This window comes from Ochotona princeps, chromosome 14 (genome assembly GCF_030435755.1).
Source record: "Ochotona princeps isolate mOchPri1 chromosome 14, mOchPri1.hap1, whole genome shotgun sequence".
Classification (NCBI taxonomy): Eukaryota; Metazoa; Chordata; class Mammalia; order Lagomorpha; family Ochotonidae; genus Ochotona; species Ochotona princeps.
This window is the reverse complement of record NC_080845.1, coordinates 3,403,199-3,424,225: the sequence shown is the minus strand read 5'-3', so window position 1 is coordinate 3,424,225 and position 21,027 is coordinate 3,403,199. Positions and strand designations below refer to the sequence as shown.

Sequence of the window (21,027 nt, the reverse complement as noted above, 5' to 3'; positions counted from 1 at the left end):
GGGCTGTGACTCAGGCCTCGGTGTCAGCATGGGCGAGCTCTTGGAGATGCTGCAGAGGTCCCCGAGCAGTCAGCTCTGTACAGCAGCCCCCAAAGTGTATCTCTGCGTCACCCAACGTCTGTTAGACAAGCCCCTCCCAACCTGGAGGCTGTACCCCTCTCTAAATGCACCTGGGGCACAGGGACCCTGCCCAGGCTGTGACTGCAGGACCCCCAGCCTCCTGGCCCTGTGGGTGTCACTGTGGCTCCAAGTCTTGGGGGTTGAGTGGAAGACAAAGGTGGGAGAGAGTGTCTATTTGGAAGGCGGGGTCCTGGCTGCTAATCAGGGCTGGGGGTCCCCGAGTGCTAGGGCACATGTGGCTTGTTCCTGCAGCAGGAATGGTACTGTTGCTTGGTCACTCCTGCTTACTGGGTGGTTCACAGATCCACCAGGAACTGTATGTTTGCATTTTTTAATCGGTCCATTCTGTCCTTCTGCCTTCCCTTCTCGCCATTTGATAATTTTTAAAATTCTCTCAGATTTATGAGATTCCAAGAACTTATTAAAAGGAGGTGGGGGGATGTACTTGAGGGTGGCAACCCCGGGGTCCAGCAGCCCTGAGCCCGCATCCGCCTGGACCCTGCTTGGCTGTGGGACGTGGGTGGCCCCTGGCTGCCACTGCCCTGTGTCTGTGCAGCACACATGACTGAAATTCCACTTGGACAAGGATGACTGGGGATGTTGTCAGGGCTGAAAAATCTCCCCTCTGATCTTATGTTCCTGCTGCTATTGAGACATGAAGGAAGCGATTGCAGCTTCAAAAAAATGCTTATTATCATGTTACTGTGTCTGCTAGGTCTCGGCTGCGTGTTATGTAGGACGGCTTCGCACACTGTCCCATTGGCCTATTGAAAGTGCAGGCTTCCATGGGCTCGGGACACTCGTGGAGTCGTGTGGCCATCACTGCTGTCAAGCGGAGAACATTATCATCCCTCCCCCGCCGTCCCCACCCCAGGCGACACTCTGTACCCCTGGGCAGCCACTGCCCCCCATTCCTGCGCCATCCCCACCCCAGCTCCTGGCAGCCACCAATCTGCTTTCTGTCTCTCAGGACTTTAATTATTCTGGACATGTCTTGTAAGCAGAATCCCACATGGCCTTCGTGGTCTGGCTTGTTTGATGGAGCCCAAGGTAGGGGAGCTTGTCCATGTGGCCATGTGACCCAGAACTTCATTCCTTTTTGTGGCAGAGTGGACCCCACGCTGTCCAGCTGCTCCCCAGTGCATGGGCGCTCAGGCAGCCTCACTGTGGACCGTGTTTCAGCTTCCCTGGCAGCCCCCCTCGGAGCTCTGGGAGCTTCCCTGTTGCCCAGGGCTACACACAATCAAGTCCCTTTCTCCCAGGCCCATGGGCCTCTAGTCCTACTGTGGTTTGGGCAGAATGTGTGGACTTTAAAACTCCATTGTGGAAGTAGTGTCTCCTGGCAGTGAGTCCTGGCTCTGCTCCGAATTCTAGAGTTTTCCTAACGTACAGGCTAGGAGGCAGCAGGTAGTGGCTGCCACCCACGTGGGAGACCTGGATGGGGTCAGCACCCGGAGCCTCCCTGGTTCCTTGCAGGGGGAGGATCTCTTTTCCTTTCTCTCTAAAGCAACAATCAGCCACCCTGGATAAGTCACCTTGTGATGGGGGCACCGTGCCCTCTGCCCCCACCCTTCCTCCTTCTTGGATGGGGCCCCGAGGCTTAGCATCCGAGCCGCTGTGGTGGAGGCTGGCCGTCAGCCCTCCATGCCCTCAGCCTGCGCTCGCCTCACCGTGCCTTCTGACCTCCCCCGCCCGCTGCTGGTCCTCGGCCTCCCGCACCTCTGTGAGCTCTGCCATGATGGCCATCTTGTCCATTGTGCGGCTCCCAGTGAGCAGATCCTGAGTGAAGGAGAACCCACCAGCCGCATGGAGGCCGCTGTCACCTGTGTGCCCGGTCCCTCCTGACTCATGTTCAGGCAGGTGCCGGCACAGAGCTGACGTGGTGCCTCTTGGGCTCCATCCCTGTGATTTTTCTGGTCCCTGCTTACCGGCTCCTGCCACCTGCTGTTAGTTCAAGAACAAACCAGCAAGCAGGCCTGGGGCTGTCCTGGCTGCTAGGCTGTCCTGTGTGTGTGTGTGGCAGGAGTGGGGGGTGGTGTTGGGAAATGGCTGCTGGAGGTCTTTGAACAAACATAGCGCTTCTCTCTGGGGTCCTCTGCTTGGCGGAGAGCCCTGCAAGGGTGGGAATGCGGTTTTCATCCCACGGGACTGTGTTTATGGAGTGTTGTGAATTCCACATTGCCATCAGCAACAGTAGCTCTTGACCAAGGTCAGAGAACGGTTCCAAGGCAGCCTTAAGGAACACAGACCTGGGGTCCCCACTCGGCCATCATCCTGGCTGGAGTGGTGAGTATGAACAAGACCCTACCCCTCCCTGGACCTCAGTCTTCCCATCTGAGAAATGGGAGGATTGGTAGCCAGAGAGCATCCCGTGGCTCTGGTCCTGGGACACAGCCCTGGGATGCTGGGGCGAGGCACAGTTTCCAGGCAACAGTGTTTGTTTGTGATTGTGTTGTGGAGCTGGGACAGCTGTGAGCCGCCCTGGCTGGGGTTGCGGCTCCCGGAGGCAGCCAGCCAGGGTCCCACGCGGGCCAAATCCCTAAGTCCTAAAGAGGCTGGAGTGCTTGTGTCTCGCTCTCCCATTCACATGCCCTTCTCTCCCACCCCGTCTCCTGGAAAAGAGCTGCTGACCCAGTCACCAGGAGCCCAGACCCGGGCCACCCAGGGCCCCACAGGGGTCTCTATCTTGCTGGTTGTGGCCTGCTGGCTTCAGGTTGGAATCTCTGTGGAAGGCCAGCGGCAGTCTTTCAGCAGGGTATTCCAGCTCAGGAAACCCTAGAGGGGAGCGACTGGGTCACTGTGGCCGGGAGCATCACTGCAGATGGTGAAGATCGGGCGCCAGCTGGGCCCTGAGCGGCTCTGGATATGGGCTGGGTCTCCTTGACCCATCTTTACCCATTGTAAAGGCCAATGAGGTAGTGGGAGGTGCCACCTTAGGACGTGGCTGTTTGGCACCTCGTGAGAGAATGTACCTGACAGCTACTTAGCCAGGCAGTGTACACAGGAAGCACTTGGTAGGTGAGGGTTACTGGCATCGGCGCTGAGCTGTTAACAATCCTGCATTGATGGGTTATCACGTTGGGGCTCAGGGCGATGGCTCTCTCTCTCTCTCTCTCTTTCTCCCTCTCTCTTCCCCTTCACCCCATATCACACTGACCACCTTGGAGAAAATCTGACTCCCTTTTCTCTGTTGCCCCAGTGCGTCTTTGCCGCTTGAGGCTTCCTTACTGTCCCTGGCACCATGGCCACTGGGCTGTGGAGGTGAGAGAGTGACCATCCAGGCTAACAGGTCCTGGTGCACACTGGTATGCAGTGGCCACTGCTGAGGGCTGCCTGGATGTGTGCTCGCTGCTGTGTGGACACCTGCAGAAAGTGCTACCCACGCCACAGCCATGGCCCCCACTTCTCCCAGGTTGCAGAGGGAGCAGGAGGGACTGGGGCTTACCCTGGGCCAGCTTGAAGAGTCCTTCCTGCCCCCAGTAGCCCTGTTGAGTGAACGAATATGGATGAATGAATGTATGAATGCTGGACGGACTGGGCTCAGGGCCACTTGGAGCAGGGGGAGCTTTACCTTCTTGAGGGCATCAGGGGGGCTTCCCTGTGCTGCTTTCCAGGGTGATCTGAGGGGGTGGGGAGGGGAGGTGGGAGTGGAATGGATTGAGCAGGCGTGGGAAGGGCACATGATGCACAGACAGGGGACAGCTGGAATTTACCGTCATCTGTTTCCTGAGCACCTAGTGGGGACCAGGGCCAGTGCTAAGGGCTGGCACACTCCAGGGATCTGAGCACGCCTGGCTCCTCTTCTGGAGCCATCAGACAGTGGCAGGTGTGTGGTCTACCACACAATCATCACTTGCCACTGGCTTACGGTCACTTGGGGCTCAGGAGCAGGTGGCTGACAGCAGTGGGGATGGGCAGAGAGGGGAGCCCAGCACGGCTGTGCTCAGGTGTGAGCTGGGGGCTGAGTGTGTGGCAGGGTCAGGATCAGTGCCCTTCAGAGAGCCCTGGCAGCTGCCTCTGGTCTCTCAGGGCAGCCCCTTGGCTTGCAGATCCAACAGGGTGGGGGGCCGCCTCCCGAATCCCGTCCCCCACCCCCGCCCTGACTCTGACATCTGCTCGTGCCTCGCCCCGCTCTGCGGCCTGAGCCAGCTGGGTGTCATAAACAGGAAATTCCCCAGCACCTCGGCGTGTCCTCATCTGGGCTTCACATGGAGCCATTTGGCTGCACCCCCTGCAAGCAGAAGCTCCTGCTAATGACACCGCCACCATGTCCTCCTCATTTCCTCTTGCCCCTCTCCTGCCCCCGGAACCTCCTAGGGGGTCCTCTGGAGCTGAGGCGGGGGCAGAAGGAGCAGGCATGGGCTGCCGTGGCAACCCCTTGCCCCCATGGCACCCCTAGCCCCCAGCCATCACAGAACCTGCAGGGTCCTGATACAAGCCTTGCTGCAGGGCAGGTCGGGGTCAGACCCTGGAGATAGGTGGAAGTGTGTCTTCTTGGGCACACAGGCAGGTGGCAGGTGCTCCCCACCCAGCATGGGGAGGGCTGTGGTCTGGGCAGCTGTGGGAGCCTCATCGCTTGGCAGCCTGGCGCATCAAGGCAGCCCTTCGCAAAGAGGTGATCTGTGAGTGTCCCAGTAGAAGGAATGGCGTGTACTCAGAGTGGAGATGAGAGGGACCAGGCAGCCACGCACGCACTGGGGGAGGCAGAGGTAGGGGCCAGTGTCCTGCAGGCTGTGCTGGGGTTGTCACAGAGGGGTTTGAGGTGGGGTAGTGATGTAGCCTGGCTGGCATTGGGAGCGGTACAGACTCCGTAGGGCGGACAGTAAGAGCTTTCTTTCGCCTCTGTGGGCCTCAGCTTCTTTGCCATTCTGGGCTCACTGCTCTTGCTGAGAGCAGCCTTCTTGTTGGGAGTTTCCCGTGTTGCTTCTTTAAGCATGCGTTTTTCACCAGCTCCTGCTGGCTGTATTTTAAGGGGTTGGAAAAGGAAAGAGCAGGGAGTTCTGCAGTCCCTAAAGTCATCAGAATTAGGTCTCCTCTGAGATGCTGAGGCCCAGAGATGTCGCCTTCCCTGAGGCTGTGCAGCAATGAAGAGGCACAGGTGCAGATGTGTGAGGGGGAAAGCAGTGAGCAGCGCCCCCTGGCGTTTCCAGGCAGGCAGTCCTCACTGCAAAAGCAACTGGCCCTGCAGGTGCCTGCGGGCTGCAGGCCTGCACTGGGCCTGAGTCACGCTCTCCTCCTGACAGCCCTGACAGGGCCGATTCCGTTTTCCGCAGTGAGACACCTGGAGCACAGGGAGGTTGTGTGAACCGCCTCACTTCACATGCAAGCCCATGCAGGCAGTACTGGTTGGGTGGTGCAGCCCAGTGCCCAGGCTCCAGAGACTCCTGTGTGTATGTCATCCTCAACCACACACATTGCCAATGCCTGAGGGGGCTGCTGGGGTCGTGACTGCCCCATCGTGTGGACCGGGAGGGTGAAGTCTGTCATCTGGGCGGGTGCAGACCTGTGCCCAGCTCTTGGCTGGCAGCTGCCTGAGGTGAGGCACAGGTGCCAGAGGGTGTCCAGGGTTCTGTAACTCTATGAGCTCCATTTTGCAGAGGAGGACACTGAGGCCGAGCAGAAAGGGGGTGGGGACCAGGAACAGAGCCCCTAGGGCTGTCGGCTCCTGGAACTCAGCTGGTGACCTTGGCGGAGTGTAAGGCTGGGGACCAGCCCTCAGGGTTCCCCCGCCCGTATGCTGGCCCCATACACTGGGGCTAGCTGGGGCCATTGACCACAGCTGCCCTCCCTGCTTTGTGGGGGCAGGATGGGATTCCACAGCCAGCACATATGGTTGGTGACATCATGTCTATCAGGGGCCCTGGGGGCCGGCCCAGCTGCAGGAGCCTGGCTGGGGGACCAGGACCTTGGGGGAGGAGTCAGGGGACTTCGGACAGGTGGACGGTATCAGGCGATGATGGGGTGGCTGGGGAGGCAGCCACAGCTTCCCCCTAGCATCCTCCAGGGGAAGGCCACTGAAAGGTACTGCAGGCAAAGTTGGGGTGCCCTGGTGCTTGTTTGTTGGGGTCTGAGGACCAAAGGTTTCTCCTTGAAAGCTGAGGAGAGACCTCTCAGATGGTGACAGGCCTGTGGGGTGGACGGAGCAGGTCTCTGTGTGGTTCCATGATACACAGGAAAGGTGAAACAACCCGCTCAAAGTCATACACCAGGAAACGCTGGACTTGAACCCAAGCTGGTGGGTTCCTATGGGGACGGGACTTGGCCCAGGCCCTGTGGTTTAGGACATGGAAGTGGGATGAGGCTCAGTCAAGGCCAGCATGGGTGCTGCTTGAGTCCCAGCAGGCTGGGGGGGAGGGTGGTTGGCACAGGTTGGGTCCTGAAGTCTTTCTATGGGGTGGGGTCTATCTGCCAGCGCCCCTCCCTCTTACAGACATGGCCTCCTCCCGTCGGGCTCCCTGCGTCTGGTCCAGACCCAGGCTGGTGACAGTGGCCACTACGAGTGCACGGCGAGTAACCCGGCAGGGTCAGCCTCCCGGCGCTACATCCTCGGGGTACAAGGTAGGGCTGCTGGCAGGCTTGGGCTCCCCTGGGACCCTGTTTTCTTTTTCCCACACCTATTTGCCTTCTCTATGCCCGATTTCCCTCGGGTCCCCAAGCCTCTTCCATCCTGTACACTCTCCCACATCCCCCTCTCCCCACTGGCCCGCAACTTCTCTGCCCCTTGCCCCTGCTGGCCAGCAAGGTTCCTGGCACACCTGTAGGTACAAGAGGAGTGGGATCCATTGTCCTCCCCATGTTACAGAGCGTCGGGGGTAGGAGGAGGCCTGGTTGCTGTGGCTCCACTGTCCTGTGTCAGGCATGCTGTGTTAGGGCTGTTCCCATTCCAGTCTTGGTGGCTTTGTGACAGGGGTCAGCTGGAGCAGGCCCCTGCATCCCCCAGCCTCAGTGTACCACCCGCTATTGGCACCGAGCTGGAGTATCCAGGGCACGTTTCTCAGATGGTGGTGGAGACAGGGATAACCCAGCTATGTGTGGGGAGCAAGTGTCAGGGTGAAAGGTCAGAGAGTTCTCACGGCGGGACATGGGAGGGGGTTGGTCAGTCCTCCCTGCATTTAGACCACTCGCTATACCACACACCGGCCCCAGGATGACCTCACTGCCTGAGCTGTGGCGGGGATCGTGGCCCCCCGATCTCTCTCGTGGGCCCTCTCCCCTTGATGCCGACTCCCTGGGACGCCCTGTTAGTGCCCCCTCAGGTGCAGCCGGGCCCTCGGCTCCTCAAGGTACTGGCCGGAGAAGCCCTGGACCTGAACTGCATGGCTGAGGGCCAGCCAGAGCCCCGGCTGAGCTGGTTCAAGGACGGCGCGAGTCTGCAGGGCAGGGGGCCCGAGGGCTCTGTCCAGTTCGCAGCCGTAGAGGCCTCGGACGCCGGGCGGTACCGCTGTGAGGCCTCCAACAGCGCCGGGGAGGATGTGTGGGAGCTGGAGCTCCGTGTGCTGGGTGAGTCTCCCAGCGCTGGGCTGTGTGGGGTTCAGGCTTTGTCTGTCCGCTTCCTTCCTGCACACAGCCCTGGTGCTATCTGGGACTTCCTGGGAGCTCTGATGGAGAGGTCCTCAAACACTCCACCTGTGCCCCAGTCACCTAGGATGGCACCTCTGGTCCCTAAGTATCTGCGTGGACAGAGGCATGGGGCTGGGGACAGTCAGGTAGCAAGCATTTGGTCAGGGTCAGCATCCCACTTGCTGGGGGCTGGGCAAATGTGGTCTCATCATCATCCTCCTCTCTTTCTGACCCTCACTGGTTTTGACCTGCACGAGAGAGAGGATGTGCCACATAGAAAGCTCTGGAGCATTGGCATTTTTCCCTATTGAGAACTGAAAATAAGCTTGCCAAGCTGCTGCTACTGGGAGTGGTAGGGGGTGGTGGTACAGGACTCCACTCAGGGCCTGTGTTTGAGGGCACCACTCAGCCTTCTGAACAGGTTGTGGCTGCGCTGAGGGACTACCCAGTCTGTGCTCTCTGGGAGACTGAGGGCTAGAATATTCTGGAAAGGGATGTCCTGGTCCTGGGTCCCCAGGGAGGGTGTCCGTGTAGTCATGCTGCTTCCTTCCAGAGCCACCATCCTGGGGTGCCGGGGAGACGCAGGACCTGCTGGAGCGAGTGGCAGGAGAGAATGCCAGCCTGCCATGCCCTGCCAGAGGTGAGGCTGGGCTGGGGAGGATGCCCCTGCGTCGTGGGATGGGCCTCAGCGTTAGCACAGAGGGTGTAAGTGGCTTGATGTGACTCACAGAGCTGGTCAGGCTTGACCCCAGCCCTGGTTGCCCAGGAGGCCCCGAGACCCTCGGCACGTGGGAGTGTGACCAGGGCGGGTTCCCCAGGGCCTGGTCACGGCCTGGAGAGCTGCCTGTGCCACAGTTGCTTCTCCCAGGGCAGGGGGGCAGGCGTAGTGGAGCCCCTGGCGAGGATCAGATCTGTGGGGCTCGGCTTCCTTGGAGCTGCCCACCTGCAAAGCTTCCTGTTCTTGCCCGTGGCTGTGGTGCCATCTTGTGTCGGTCTCTGGTAGCAGTGAGAGGCTGTCTGCCCTCGGGCTGGGGCAGGTGCCCCGTCCCTGCTCAGTGCCCTATCCCAAGCCCTGTCCTGGGCTGGACTTCAGCCTTCCCACCCACCTGCCCCAAACACTGCTCCCGTGGTGAGCATGAGTCCTTGCTTTCTCAGAGAGAGCATGCCTGCCTGTCCAGTGGGGCACTGACTCCCAGCCAAGTAACATTGAATCCTGAGAGCTACAGGGGTGGCACCTGAGGGGTGGGCCAGGAAGCCTGGGGACCCCCACCTTGACTTCCCAGTGACTTGGGAATCCTCTCTTCCCTGTTGCAGCTGATGGAGATGAGTGTACAGAGTGAGTGATTTCCAGGGACAGCGACAGTCCCAGCCTCACCTGGACAGTGACCCTCCCACCCCACCCCTGCCCTCAGATTTCCTCTCCTGCACACTTGCAGTCAGGGATCCTTGATGGGTTAAGGTTTGCACACTACAAATAGTTCCCGAATGGATGGTACAGCTCTGCTCCCAGACCCACTGCTGCCAGCCCTGGCAGTGGGAGGGCAGGGGTGAGGTTCTAAGGGCAGCCAGGGAGCTGGGAGGGGTGTGTTGGGGAGGTGTGTGCAGGAGCGTGCTGTGCTCTGTGTGTCATGGTGTATGTCTGACTGTGCCATGCTCTGCATGGTGACAGTCTGATGGCAGAGGACGCTGGGCGTGGGGCAGGTCCCACACCGGCTGCCCTGTGAAGGGGGAACTGGCTGAGCAGTGCTTTGTCTCCTCATTCGTGCCCTGATCTGATGGATCAGTGCAGGAGCTGGGTGCCAGGCATGCTGTTTCCCTTAGCACCTGCTGTATGCCAGGCCCAGTGCTGGGCTGCAGAGCCAAAGACCTGGCTCAGAGGGGAGGCAGCGGCAGACCAAAGAAACCACAGGCAGGCTAGGGAGCTGGAGCGGCCGGACAGAGTAGAAGTAGGGGTGGGGACTGACTCCCCAAGAAGCGGGAAGCCAGGAAGCAAGCATGTGCCCTGGGGTCCCAGGTGCCTTGCAGTGGAGAGTCACATGGGCACCTGCAGCTCTGAGGGTGCCAGGGTATCCAAATATCAGGGCGATTGATGTTGATGGCTCTCCACACCCCCCAGGGACACCCCAGCCACAGGTCACGTGGCGGAAAGGCCCATCCTTGGAGCCCCTGGATGACCGGCCAGGCGTGGAGGTGTTGCCTGAAGGTTCTTTGTTCCTGACCTCAGTCTCGCCCAGCGACAGTGGTGATTATGAGTGCCAGGCCACCAACGAGGTGGGCTCTGCGTCCAGGAGAGCCAAGCTGGTGGTCTACGGTGAGCAGGGCCCCATGGCTGGCAGCTGGGAGCTGATACTGCAGGGGCCCAGGATCAGGGCCGTGCCCTGTCTGTCCAGAGGCCCAAAGTGTTGCCAGGGTCTGATGGATGGTAGGGTGTCCAGAACTCATGTTTGGGGTGGGGGGCTATCAGTTTCTCCAAGGTGCCAGGGAGGGCAAGGGCATGAGGGTGCTAGGAGAATGGCAGGCTATGGGGGGGTACCCCACACCCATGAAGTTGGTGTAAGGGGCACACCCAGAGCTCACTAAATGGGTGCTCAGGTGGTCCAGCAGGTGAGTTTGTTTGAAGCGAGCATGGGGGCAGCAGAGTCCCTCGGCCCATCTCAGGGTCCTTGTCACCCGCAGGAAGAGCCCCCCACCCCTGCACCCATTGTGCTGTGTGCTGGGTAGTGGCACATACTCTGCTGATGGATGGCCAGGGTCAGTGTGAATGGTCCCTATGGCCACCTGTCAAGATCACCCGATTTTCCTGAAATGCCTAGATCACTTGTTGCGAAAGCATGCCCAAGCCTGCCTCCGGAAGGTCTGGCTCTGACGCCCCTCCCAGGCCATGCTGAGCTAAGGATGGTGTGGACATGGGGCAGCCCGCACTGCCCAGTGTCAGAGAGTGGGGCCAACCTGGGCACACTGGGCATGCTTCCCCCAGGGTGAGGCTGTCTGGGCCATTCCCAGGTCTGCAGGGCTCCTCGTGGTTAGGTCAGGGGCTGGGACCCCAGGCATGGCTCCCAAGACAAGTCCTGAGAGTGGGCAGAAGTGGGAGGGGTCGGGGTCTGCACAGACCCCAGAGAGGGGCTCAGGTGGGAACGCAGTGTGTGTGGCCGTGCAGGAGATGGGACAACGTCTCTGCTTCTTGTTCCCAAGTGCCTCCCAGCATCCGTGAGGACGGGCGCCAGGCCAACGTGTCGGGCATGGCTGGACAGTCTCTGATGCTAGAGTGTGATGCCAATGGTTCCCCAGCCCCCGAGATTGTGTGGCTCAAAGATGGGCAGCTGGTGGGTGTCCCTCCTTGGGGTGGACAGGCCAAGCATGGGGGGCTTGGGCCTTCTGGGTGGGTGTTCCTACTGGCATGGTGGGGAGGTAGGGTGGGTTTGTCTCAGAAGGCACTAGGCTTCCGGGCAGCAGATAAAGCCTGGGGGGGCTGCCTGACAGAGAGCGCACAGTAGTGTTTGCTCAGTAGCCAGCTCCTCACTGTGGATGCCCACTCCCTCCCTCTGTCCAGATGCCCCAGGCAGGCAGCCACCGCCTCCACTTCCCCAGGGTCCAGGAGACCGATGCTGGCCTCTATACCTGCAGGGCAGAGAACCAGGCTGGGCTTGCCCAGAAAGACTTCCAGCTCCGTGTCGTCGGTGAGTGAGGCCTGCGCCCCTGCTCCCGTGTGCATGCCTACAGAGAGTGGGGACACAGCAAGGCCCCCGGTCGACCCAGACCTGGTCCTCATGGAGCCGTGGGGATGGGGCCCAGGAGGGTGGACTTCAGACCATCTTATGACGGAGTCAGTAAGGTGAAAAGTGAAGAGCAGAAGCTTGGAGGGAGCTTCCCTGGAAGTCAGGTGGCGAAGACAAGGGTGCGCCAGGGGGAGGACCTGCATGGGCGACTGTGGTCAACAGGGCTTACGGACTGAGACACCTCCGCCCCTTCCTCTTGCTCCCCTCCCAGTCCCTCCTTCTGTGCTTGGAGCTGGGGTGGCCCAGGAGGTGCTGGGACTGGCTGGTGATGATGTGGAGCTGGAGTGTCGAACCTCAGGGGTCCCCACACCCCAAGTGGAGTGGACCAAGGATGGGCAGTGAGTGACCACCAGGAGGAGGGCATGGTGGTGGTATTGGGCAGGGCCTGGCTGGCTGGGGGAGTCGGGGAGGTTGATAGTCTTGGCATGTGCTTCCCAAAGAAGACCATTCCCCATGAGACAGTCACTCTCCTTCCCCACCCCTGGCTCCACCCCACCCTTGGCACTCATTGGTTTGTTTTCTGTCTCTGGAAAAGAAACGACAGATGACCTTCTGGGCCTCACCCCTGTACTCCCTGTATTTTGGGGGTCCTCTCATGGTGGAGCAGGTGTCAGGATTCTGTGCCGTATGCAGACCACACACAGTATCCTGCGGTTAGCAGGTGCTGGGCTGCTTCCACCCTGCATGGCTGTGACTGCTCTGCTCTTCCCAAGCTGTGAACCCCACTCTGCACAGCTTGCCTGACCAGCACCTTGGCCCAACTAGCGGCTTTGCCTTGACCACCTCTCTAGGCCTGTCCTGCCTGGAGACCCTCGTGTCCAGCCCCAGGAGGACAGCCAGGTCCTCAGGATCACCAACAGCCACCTGGGTGATGAGGGCCACTACCAGTGTGTGGCCTTCAGCCCAGCTGGCCAGCAGACCAAGGACTTCCAGCTCAGAGTGCACTGTGAGCCCCCCAAAACCCCTCTCAGGCCTCCAACTGCTTAGATGGGGTCACCTGCCATCGGGGAGGGAGGGTGAGGGCAGAAACGGGGCCTCTGTGGAACTCCTAATTCAGAGAGCCAAGGCCGGAAGCATCAGCGGACATTGGGTCAGCTTCTCCCCAGTCCCACTGACCCATCCCAGAGCCCCAGCTGGCCTGCCTCTGCTACAACTTGTGCTGGGTGTCTCTTTAAATGGTGCTGCCTCTCTAAATCAGGCCTTTACTTCACACTCACCGAGAAGGCTGTTTGGTCTGTCTGCTGTGGGTGGGAAGACAGGGCCATGGAGCTTTAGCGGAAGACGGCCAAAGAGCGTCACAGCAGATGCTCACAAGTGGGCGGGGGCACCCCCAGCCTGCACCTGCTACCTGCTTCGAGCTCTGAAAAAAGGGGGTGGTGGTGGCAAATGCCGGACCAAGAAGGGGGCCAGAGGTGCCAGGCGACGCCTTCCGCTGCTCTGGTCAGGACGGGAGGAGGTGTGGGCTGCTCTGTTCTGAGCTGCAGCTACCCCTCATTTCACAGATGGGGAGACTGAGACCCAGAGAGGGGATGGGACCCACCCCGGGTCATCCAGTGAGTCAGAGGCAGAGTGGGGCCCCAAGCCCGGGCCTGGGACTCTCCCCCTCACTTCCCCCCACCCCCTGGGCACCTCCCATTGAGGAGCAGGCCTGCCTTGTCACTCCCACACACCCACCCACACCCTGAGCCCGTGCCTTGCCGGCCTCACAGTGGAAGCCTGGGACCCATGCACTGGTGCTTACGGCCCTAGGGCATGCGCATGCCACTCTGGGGAGGGCACCAGCCACCTCGGGGAGGTTTGGGGGGTGGCTCATGATCAGTGTCACCCCACTGTTCTCCTCAGCACCCCCCTCCATCTGGGGCGCCAATGAGACAGGCCAAGTGGCCGTCATGGAGGGCCGCTCGGCGTGGTTGCTGTGCGAGGCCCGGGGGACGCCCGCCCCTGACATCGCCTGGTTCAAGGATGGCGCCCTGCTGGCCCCCAGCGCCGAGGTGATCTATAGCAGGGGTGGGCGGCAGCTGCAGCTCAGGAATGTCCAGGCCGCGCATACAGGGGTCTACACCTGCCAAGCCAGCAACGTTAGAGGCGTCACCGAGAAGGCCACCAGCCTGCAGGTTTATGGTGAGTGGAGTCATAGCAGCAGTGGTGACGGAGTGGGCCAGTGGAAGCCCATTGCAGCCATGGTGCCCTGTGTCTCCATAGCCCCGACCCTGTGATGGCCCCATCAGGTCAAGCTACTTGGGGCACTCCCTAGGGAGAGAGGGAGATGCCCCCTTTTGGTCTGATGACACATTCTGTTCCCTAGGCCATCCCTGCCTGAGTCAGGTTTGAGTCTCCCCCACTACCTGCTGTCTCTGGCCGGGGAGGGACGGAAGGGACTTCCGGGAGAAGCAACCTTGGCCCCAGGCAGCCCCTTTGCTTTGAGCTCAGCAGATGTTGAGATCAGGGAGTGTATGTATCAGGGACTACGTAGACAAGCCATGGTTGTATTCATGGCGTGCTCAGAAGGGACCCAAAGAAGACCAAATAGTGCCTTCCCTGGTGGGGGCGGGGCACCAGGGGGTCAGGGAAGACTTCCTGGAAGAGGCAGTTGTCTGAGCTGCAGGAGGAAAGTCTGAATAGCCCCTCCCTCTTCCCCCAGTGCCCCCGACCATTGACGGCGCTGTTGGAGGGCCATACGTGGTGAAGGCTGTGGCTGGGAGGCCCCTGGCGCTGGAATGTGTGGCTAGAGGCCGCCCACCTCCCAGCCTTTCCTGGCACCACGAAGGGTTGCCTGTGGCTGAGAGCAACGAGACATGGCTGGAGCCAGGGGGTGTGGCACTGCGGCTGGAGAGTCCCGGAGAGGCGTCGGGAGGCCTGTACAGCTGCATGGCCAGCAGCCCCGCGGGCGAGGCTGTGCTGCAGTACTCCGTGGAGGTGCAGGGTGAGCCTGACACCCATACAGCCTACGGGGAGGGCCCCAGCACCCCTGTCTTGGGGCCAACAGGGTGCACCCCAGGATCCAGGGTACCTGCTCCTGCCTGGGACCCCAGGCCAGCCATCGGTGTAGGGGACAGGCAGTGAGGGTGCACTCTCTTTGACCTGGTCCCTCACACAGTCCTTGAGCTGTAACTCTGGGGTGTCCCTGGGTGCTGCTGGAGAGAAAACAGGGCATCATGGGCCCTGGTTTGGCTGGATGTTCAGGGCGGGGGGACCCAAGGAGGCCCCACCCACGTTGGGGTCACTCTGGAAGGCTTCTCTCTGGGAGAGCCTCCTATGGGGAGACTTGAAGGGAGGAGACTGGAAACATGGATGCCTCCAAACACCTAATGGCGGGTCCTTCCTGCAGTGCCCCCGCAGCTCCTGGTGGCTGAAGGCCTGGGCCAGGTGACCACCATCGTAGGGCAGCCCCTAGACCTTCCCTGCCAGGCTTCGGGCTCCCCGATGCCCACCATCCAGTATGTATGGGGCAGTGGAGTCTGGGGAGGGGGATCCCCACCACCCTGTGTGTTTCAGGACTAGGTGGGCTTAAGAGGGGGGGAGGAGCTGCTATCTATTCCCGCGGAGCCAGGGAAGAGCCAAGTGGGTGGGCGGGTGTGTCCAGGGTTGCTGCTAGGGCCCACTTGGCCCGGCCTTCCCTGGTCTCAGGCTGGCCCGTCCCCTCCCTGCCGGCCATAGGTGGCTGCAGAATGGCCGCCCTGCCCAGGAGCTGCCTGGGGTGCAGGTGGCCTCTCAGGGGACCACGCTGCACATCGACCACGTAGAGCTGGGTCACGCAGGCCTCTTCGCCTGCCACGCCACCAATGAGGCAGGCACCGCTGGGGCCGAGGTGGAAGTGTCTGTGCATGGTGAGCAGGCGCCTGGGTTACCTGGGAAGCCAGGGATGGGTGGAACCAGAAGCCAGGCCAGGCCCGGGAATGGCACGGGGCTGGTCCTCTCTGTGGCCTGGCTGTCTCCGGTCCCCAGGGAGATGCAGAAGCTGAATTAGTGGTTTGTCACGCTTGTCATCTGTCCCATCCAGCCCCTGGGCTCTGGCTCTCCTCCCCAGCCTTCTGTTCACACTGATCATGCTCAGTTTTGTTCAATTCTTCAATTATGTCAGCACAGACCCGCTGTCACCTGCAAGTCTGCATCAGCCGTTTCATCTTCTGGAACATTCTTCTTCCTGTTCACCTACTTTGCTGCTCCCTGTCTTTTCTGATTCCATTGTGTTTCTGATCTGTGTTGCTCAGCCTTGCGGCCATGGCCTACCACTAACCGTAGTGAGATTGCTTGCCTCTTTATCTCCTGCTGTGGCCTCTGAGAGGGCAGTGTGGTGACCACCTGCTGTCTGGGGGCCTAGAACAGTTCTGGGCACAGGGTAGATTCTCAACTCACTTATAGATGGATGGGTGGGTAGATAACTGGGTAGGTTGATGGATGGATGGGCAGGTGGGTAGATAGATAAGTCAGTGGGTTGATGGATGGAGAACTTTTCAAAGAACCTGCTCTACTGACTCTTAATGTAGAACTCTTAGCCTCTAGATCCAGTGCTTAATGGAGGGGAGAGGGAGGGTGGTTAGAATGGAAGGAAGCTACTGCTCTCAGCCCTATAAGGCCACTTCCCAACCCTCCAAACCCGAAGGAGGCCCTTGCGGCTCTGACCTGGGCCCACCCCGCTTTCCCACTCTCCAGAGTTCCCGACAGTTGACATCATTGGAGGTGAGAACATCACAGCTCCCTTCCTGCAGCCTGTGACCATGCAGTGTGTGGGGGCTGGAGTGCCCACTCCAACCCTCCGTTGGTGGAAGGATGGGGTGGCCCTGGCAACCTCGGGGGGGAGCCTGCAGGTACGTACTGGGCCCCGGGCTGGCAGGTATCTTGGAGCCCTGAGTAGGGTCTTGGTGGCCTGGGGGCTGGATGGTTATGGAGTTCCATTAGCTGGGGGATGCTCAGCTGGAGTACCGGTGCCAAGAGGGAGGGAGCCTGTGGCCTATGCCAAGTCCCAGGAGTTCTAGCTCTAAGAGGGAGCAAATGGTGTTGAGGTGGGGTGAGGAAAAGGTGGCGGAGATCAGCGTGATCCTGTGGAGTTGGTGTTGGCTCAAGTCTGCATCATCCACAGCCAAATTAATCCCCATGCCTCACTGCATCTGACCATGGGGTCACTCACCCCGTCCCATCATCACTCTGACTGCCCTCCAGCCCTGGGTCCTGTAGTTGCCCTACTGCAGTACCCACTCTCACCTCCTGCCCCTGCCAGATTGAGAAAGCAGACCTGCGGGATGAAGGCGTCTACACCTGTGCTGCTACAAACCTGGCTGGGGAGAGCAGGAGGGATGTGGCGCTGAAGGTGTTGGGTAAGGAGGAGGTTGCTGCAGGCAGGGGACCCCTGGGGACTTCTGGGGCTGCTGTGTGTGGTTGTGTATCCTTAGGAAATGTAGAATGTCCTGAGGTGGAAGCCTGGAGTGTGGCTGTGTGGTTGTTTCCAGCAGCATCTCCTGGGGCGGGCCTTGCCCTCAGTCATGCCTCCCTGTCCATGTTTTAATTGCACCCCTCTCTTGTTGCTGTTTCTGATGTGAGAGCCTCTTTCCTCATCCTGTTGCATCTATGAGGCTCTTCCTGGGAGAGGGGATGCTGGGTGTACCATACACTGTTTTCTTGGCTTTGGTTCCAGGGGTGAGCTTCCTGGGTCCTTGTTGCCCAGGATATTTTGGGAGGCCTGGGTGGGGTGGAGGTATGTATTGCGAATGACTAGAATTAGGGCTGCCCAAAGCATCACCCATCCGCCCACCAAACTGTGCCTCTCCTTATCTCCCTTCCAGTGCCCCCCAACATCGAACCAGGCTCACTTAACAAGGCCGTGCTGGAGAACACCTCGGTGACCTTGGAGTGTCTGGCTTCAGGTGTGCCCCCGCCTGGTAAGATCCTTTCCCCTGTCAGCCCCAGTTCCCCGTCTAGTGAGGAGGGGGAGCACCCCAGCCCTGCTCTGCCCATGGGGGTAAGGTGGGTGATGGGGAGAAGCCAGCAGGCCCAAGCTCTGGTTCTCTTCATCCCTTCTCTTTATTCTGAGTGGCCGTTGGGTCACTGCCAAGGCCCAGAGCTTTGTGCTGGCAGCTGAGGCAATACTACGGGGCTTCTACTGACGTTAAGTCCCGGGGCTTTCCAGGGCTGGGGCAGGAGTCAGGCCCTCTAAGGAGTGTCTCCTTGGACCTCTGCTGGGGTGGGACTTAGAGAATCCTGACGAAGGCCTGTCTCCTGCACCTTTGGCCTGGGGGAGTTAGCCCCTCCCACAAGGGTCCATTGGTATGTTCTGGAGTGGAACTGACAGGTCTTGAGGAAGTTGAAGATAATAGCCTGTGACTGTTCTTTGGAGTGACTCCTGTCTTCTAGGTCTGGGGTAGGAGGGCAATAGGAGCCAGCCTGGACTGGACTGCCCCTTGCCTTGGTTACTGCAGCCTGCACCCACAGGCTTCCTCACTACTCCTGGTCCTGTCTCAGCACTGGCCCTGTTCACATTGTGCCTCCCCTTGCTAGAGAACTCTGGCTTTTTGCAGAACAGAAGACATCCTGTATGGCTGTTCTGGAAGCTTCTCTTGGCTACCTTCTGCCCCAGCACAGTCTAAGTCTGGTAGGACCCATTGGCATCTCTCTCTTCCTTCCCCAGATGTTTCCTGGTTCAAGGGCCGCCGGCCTATCTCTGCCTGGCCAGGTGTGACAGTGTCAGCTGACGGGAGAGTTCTTCGCATCGAGCGAACCCGTCTTTCGGATGCTGGAAGCTACCGCTGTGTGGCGTCTAATGTGGCAGGCAGCACAGAACTGCAGTATGGCCTGCGTGTCAATGGTGAGCTGCCTTGGGGGTGCAGGGAGCCTTGTTCACAAAACGCATCTTCCCACCCATTTGTCTGTCAGTCCATCACCCACCTACCCATCTTTCCTCCTGTCTAGCTATCCAGACATCCAATCATCCATCTATTCTTCTATCCATTTGTCACTCATCCAACCATTCATGTACATGTTCATCCTTCCAGCCATATGTGGAAACATCAACTATCAACTGGATCCAGTCATCTAACTATCCATCCATCCAAGTATTCATCCATCCAATCAACCATCCGTCCGTCCATCCATCCATCCAATCATCCATCCATCCATCCGTTCATCCATCCATCCATCATCCATCATCCATCCATCCATCATCCATCCATCATCCATCCATCCATCCATCCATCCATCATCCATCCATCCATCCACCCATCCACATGTGCAGGAATCCAACTATTTATAAATTGGTCCACTCATCTGTCCATTCCAATTTCTACTCACTTACTCATCCGTCCATCCACCTGTCCATCCATCTATCCTTCCTTCCAACTGTTGATGCACCCATTTGTCATTCCATCCACATGTGCAAACATCCGACTACTGATGTTTGCTGCTTGATCTAATCACATATCCAGCCCATTCTTCTGTTCACCCCTTACCCATCTACCTGTCCATTCATCCAACCACCCAACCATTAACCATCCACCTTCCGGTGAACCACCCAGCTCTCCAAATATCCATCTTCTTTCCAACCACACTTACTGAGTGCCTGTTCCAGGGCATACCATGGGCTAGTTACAGTCCTGAATAAGACAGTGGCAGAAGCACTTAGTCTGGGGTCAGGTACAGGAATTAGATCATACTCTAAAATGTGACTTCCTGAAAACTGTGCAAGGAGCTAGTAAACAAGAGATAGAACCAAGTGCCTCTAACTGGAGCGCTGAGCCAGCCTGGGAGCTCAGGAGCCGTCTTAGATGCTTGTAGTCCTGGCTGAGACCCCCACTAAGAGAAGTGGGGACTTGGAGAGACTGGAAGGAGGCTGGGGGCCTGGAGTTTACAGAAGGAGGGGTGCAGAACACTGCTGTGGCCGAGCTGGCCATAGGAAAGTGAGGGGCAGCTGCACAGGGGCCTGGGACTCCAGACCTCATGGCCGGTGCCCCCTTCTGGTCACTTCCTGTTCAACAGGGTCTGTCTGTGAGGTTACGGATCTTCTGAGTTGGGAGGGCTCTTGGCCTTTCCCCTCCTCCTCGGCCCCCATGGTAACTGGTCTCTGGCTGACTTGAGGCTGAAGTTCAGCGCTGTTTCTGTTGCTTCCTACTGGCCCACGCTGGGCAGGCAGCTTTCCCTTTCTGGGCCTCAGTTTCCCAAGCCTCGAGGCAGTGGCGAGCAGAGGTCAGGAGCAGCCTGTGAAGTGTCAGGATAAGCTGTTTTCATACCTGGCTCTCTGTGTGCTCTGGAGGTCTTCCCCAGTCAGGGGTCTTACCTACTTTGCCAGCTAAGACTCAGCCTATGTCTCGTCCCCTCCCACCCTGCAGTGCCCCCGCGAATCACGCTGCCACCCAGCCTGCCAGGTCCTGTGCTGCTCAACGCCCCTGTGCGGCTGACCTGCGATGCCACAGGTGCCCCCAAACCCACGCTGATGTGGCTGAAGGATGGAAACCCCGTGTCCACTGCAGGGACTCCTGGCCTTCAGGTCAGCTGGGCTGTGTGGCCCTGGCTCACCTCCCAGGCACCTCCTACAGGTGTGCTGGGAGCAGAAGTCAGGGCTTGGGAGCTAAGGGTAAGGGAGAAGCAGAAATGGCCTGGGAAGGAAGGGAGAGGGGGGAGGGAGGAGTCTTCTGGGTTCAGTTCAGCCAGGAATATTATAGTCACATGCAAGCGAGTGAAGGGAAGTGGCAAAAATCCATCCAGTACTACATGCCAGTTAATCCAGCGTAACCATCACACAATCGATGAAACAATTAATGAGACATTTTTGCATTCTTATTTTTGGTGCCCCCTCAGTGAAATATGTAGTCCATTTCATCCCAAGGCCCATATCTTTTGGGGCTGGCCACATTGCTCTGTTCACTGGCCCAGTGGAGATGGTGTGGTCTTTTTGGGGACCGGCCAGCAGCAGGTCCCATCCTGGCCAACTCATGATTTCCCTGCATCATGGGGGAGCTGTGTTGTATTGCATTGGACGTCTGACCTAAGTGAGGTGGGGGATTTCCTCTGTGCCACAGGTCTTCCCTGGAGGCCGAGTCCTCACCTTGGCCAGTGCCCGGACCTCTGACTCTGGCAACTACTCCTGTGTGGCAGTGAGCGCCGTGGGCGAGGATCGGCGGGACGTCGTCCTGCAAGTCCACGGTGAGTGTCAGGTGGGAAGGCCGTGTGGGTTACAGCAACTACTGCAGGTGGGGGGCAGGGGGAGGGGAATTTCCACACCAAGAGAGGGTGGACAGATGGAGGAAGTACCCTTCTGAGATGCTGGCTGTCTTCAGGCAGGAGTCAGGTAGCCTCAGGTCTGTCCCCGAGGAAGGGGACAGCCTTGCCCGGGAGTGGTACTGCTTGACTGGGAGCACCATGCTCAGGGGGAGACAAGGAAGGAGCTCCCAGCCAAGAGTCATGGAGGCCCGGTGCTTTCTCAGGTCAAGTGTGAGCCCCTGTGGATTCTAGGTGGTGGTGCAGCGTGGTGGTTAGGGCCCAGGCTTGCCTAGCAGGTGCCTGGAGTCTGACTTCCACCTCTGCCACTTCCTTGCTCTGTAACAGCTTGTCCGTGAGCCTCCTCCTGTGGTCCTGGGGAGTTGCT

At 59.4% G+C, this 21,027-nt stretch overlaps 1 protein-coding gene across 1 annotated transcript in view; it reads left to right on the top strand.

The window, feature by feature from the left end:
* Positions 1–21,027, top strand: part of HMCN2 (hemicentin 2) — a 120,850-nt gene that overhangs the window by 48,705 nt on the left and 51,118 nt on the right. Inside the window, exons 23-40 of the mRNA XM_012929312.2 lie at positions 6,551–6,678; positions 7,366–7,620; positions 8,234–8,320; positions 9,797–9,991; positions 10,873–11,003; positions 11,231–11,357; positions 11,668–11,794; positions 12,248–12,402; positions 13,299–13,577; positions 14,098–14,379; positions 14,785–14,893; positions 15,114–15,283; positions 16,110–16,264; positions 16,675–16,771; positions 17,237–17,332; positions 18,079–18,255; positions 19,772–19,929; positions 20,462–20,585. Of these exons, the coding sequence (XP_012784766.2) occupies positions 6,551–6,678; positions 7,366–7,620; positions 8,234–8,320; positions 9,797–9,991; positions 10,873–11,003; positions 11,231–11,357; positions 11,668–11,794; positions 12,248–12,402; positions 13,299–13,577; positions 14,098–14,379; positions 14,785–14,893; positions 15,114–15,283; positions 16,110–16,264; positions 16,675–16,771; positions 17,237–17,332; positions 18,079–18,255; positions 19,772–19,929; positions 20,462–20,585 (2,852 nt within the window). The remainder of the gene's footprint in view (positions 1–6,550; positions 6,679–7,365; positions 7,621–8,233; positions 8,321–9,796; positions 9,992–10,872; positions 11,004–11,230; positions 11,358–11,667; positions 11,795–12,247; positions 12,403–13,298; positions 13,578–14,097; positions 14,380–14,784; positions 14,894–15,113; positions 15,284–16,109; positions 16,265–16,674; positions 16,772–17,236; positions 17,333–18,078; positions 18,256–19,771; positions 19,930–20,461; positions 20,586–21,027) is intronic.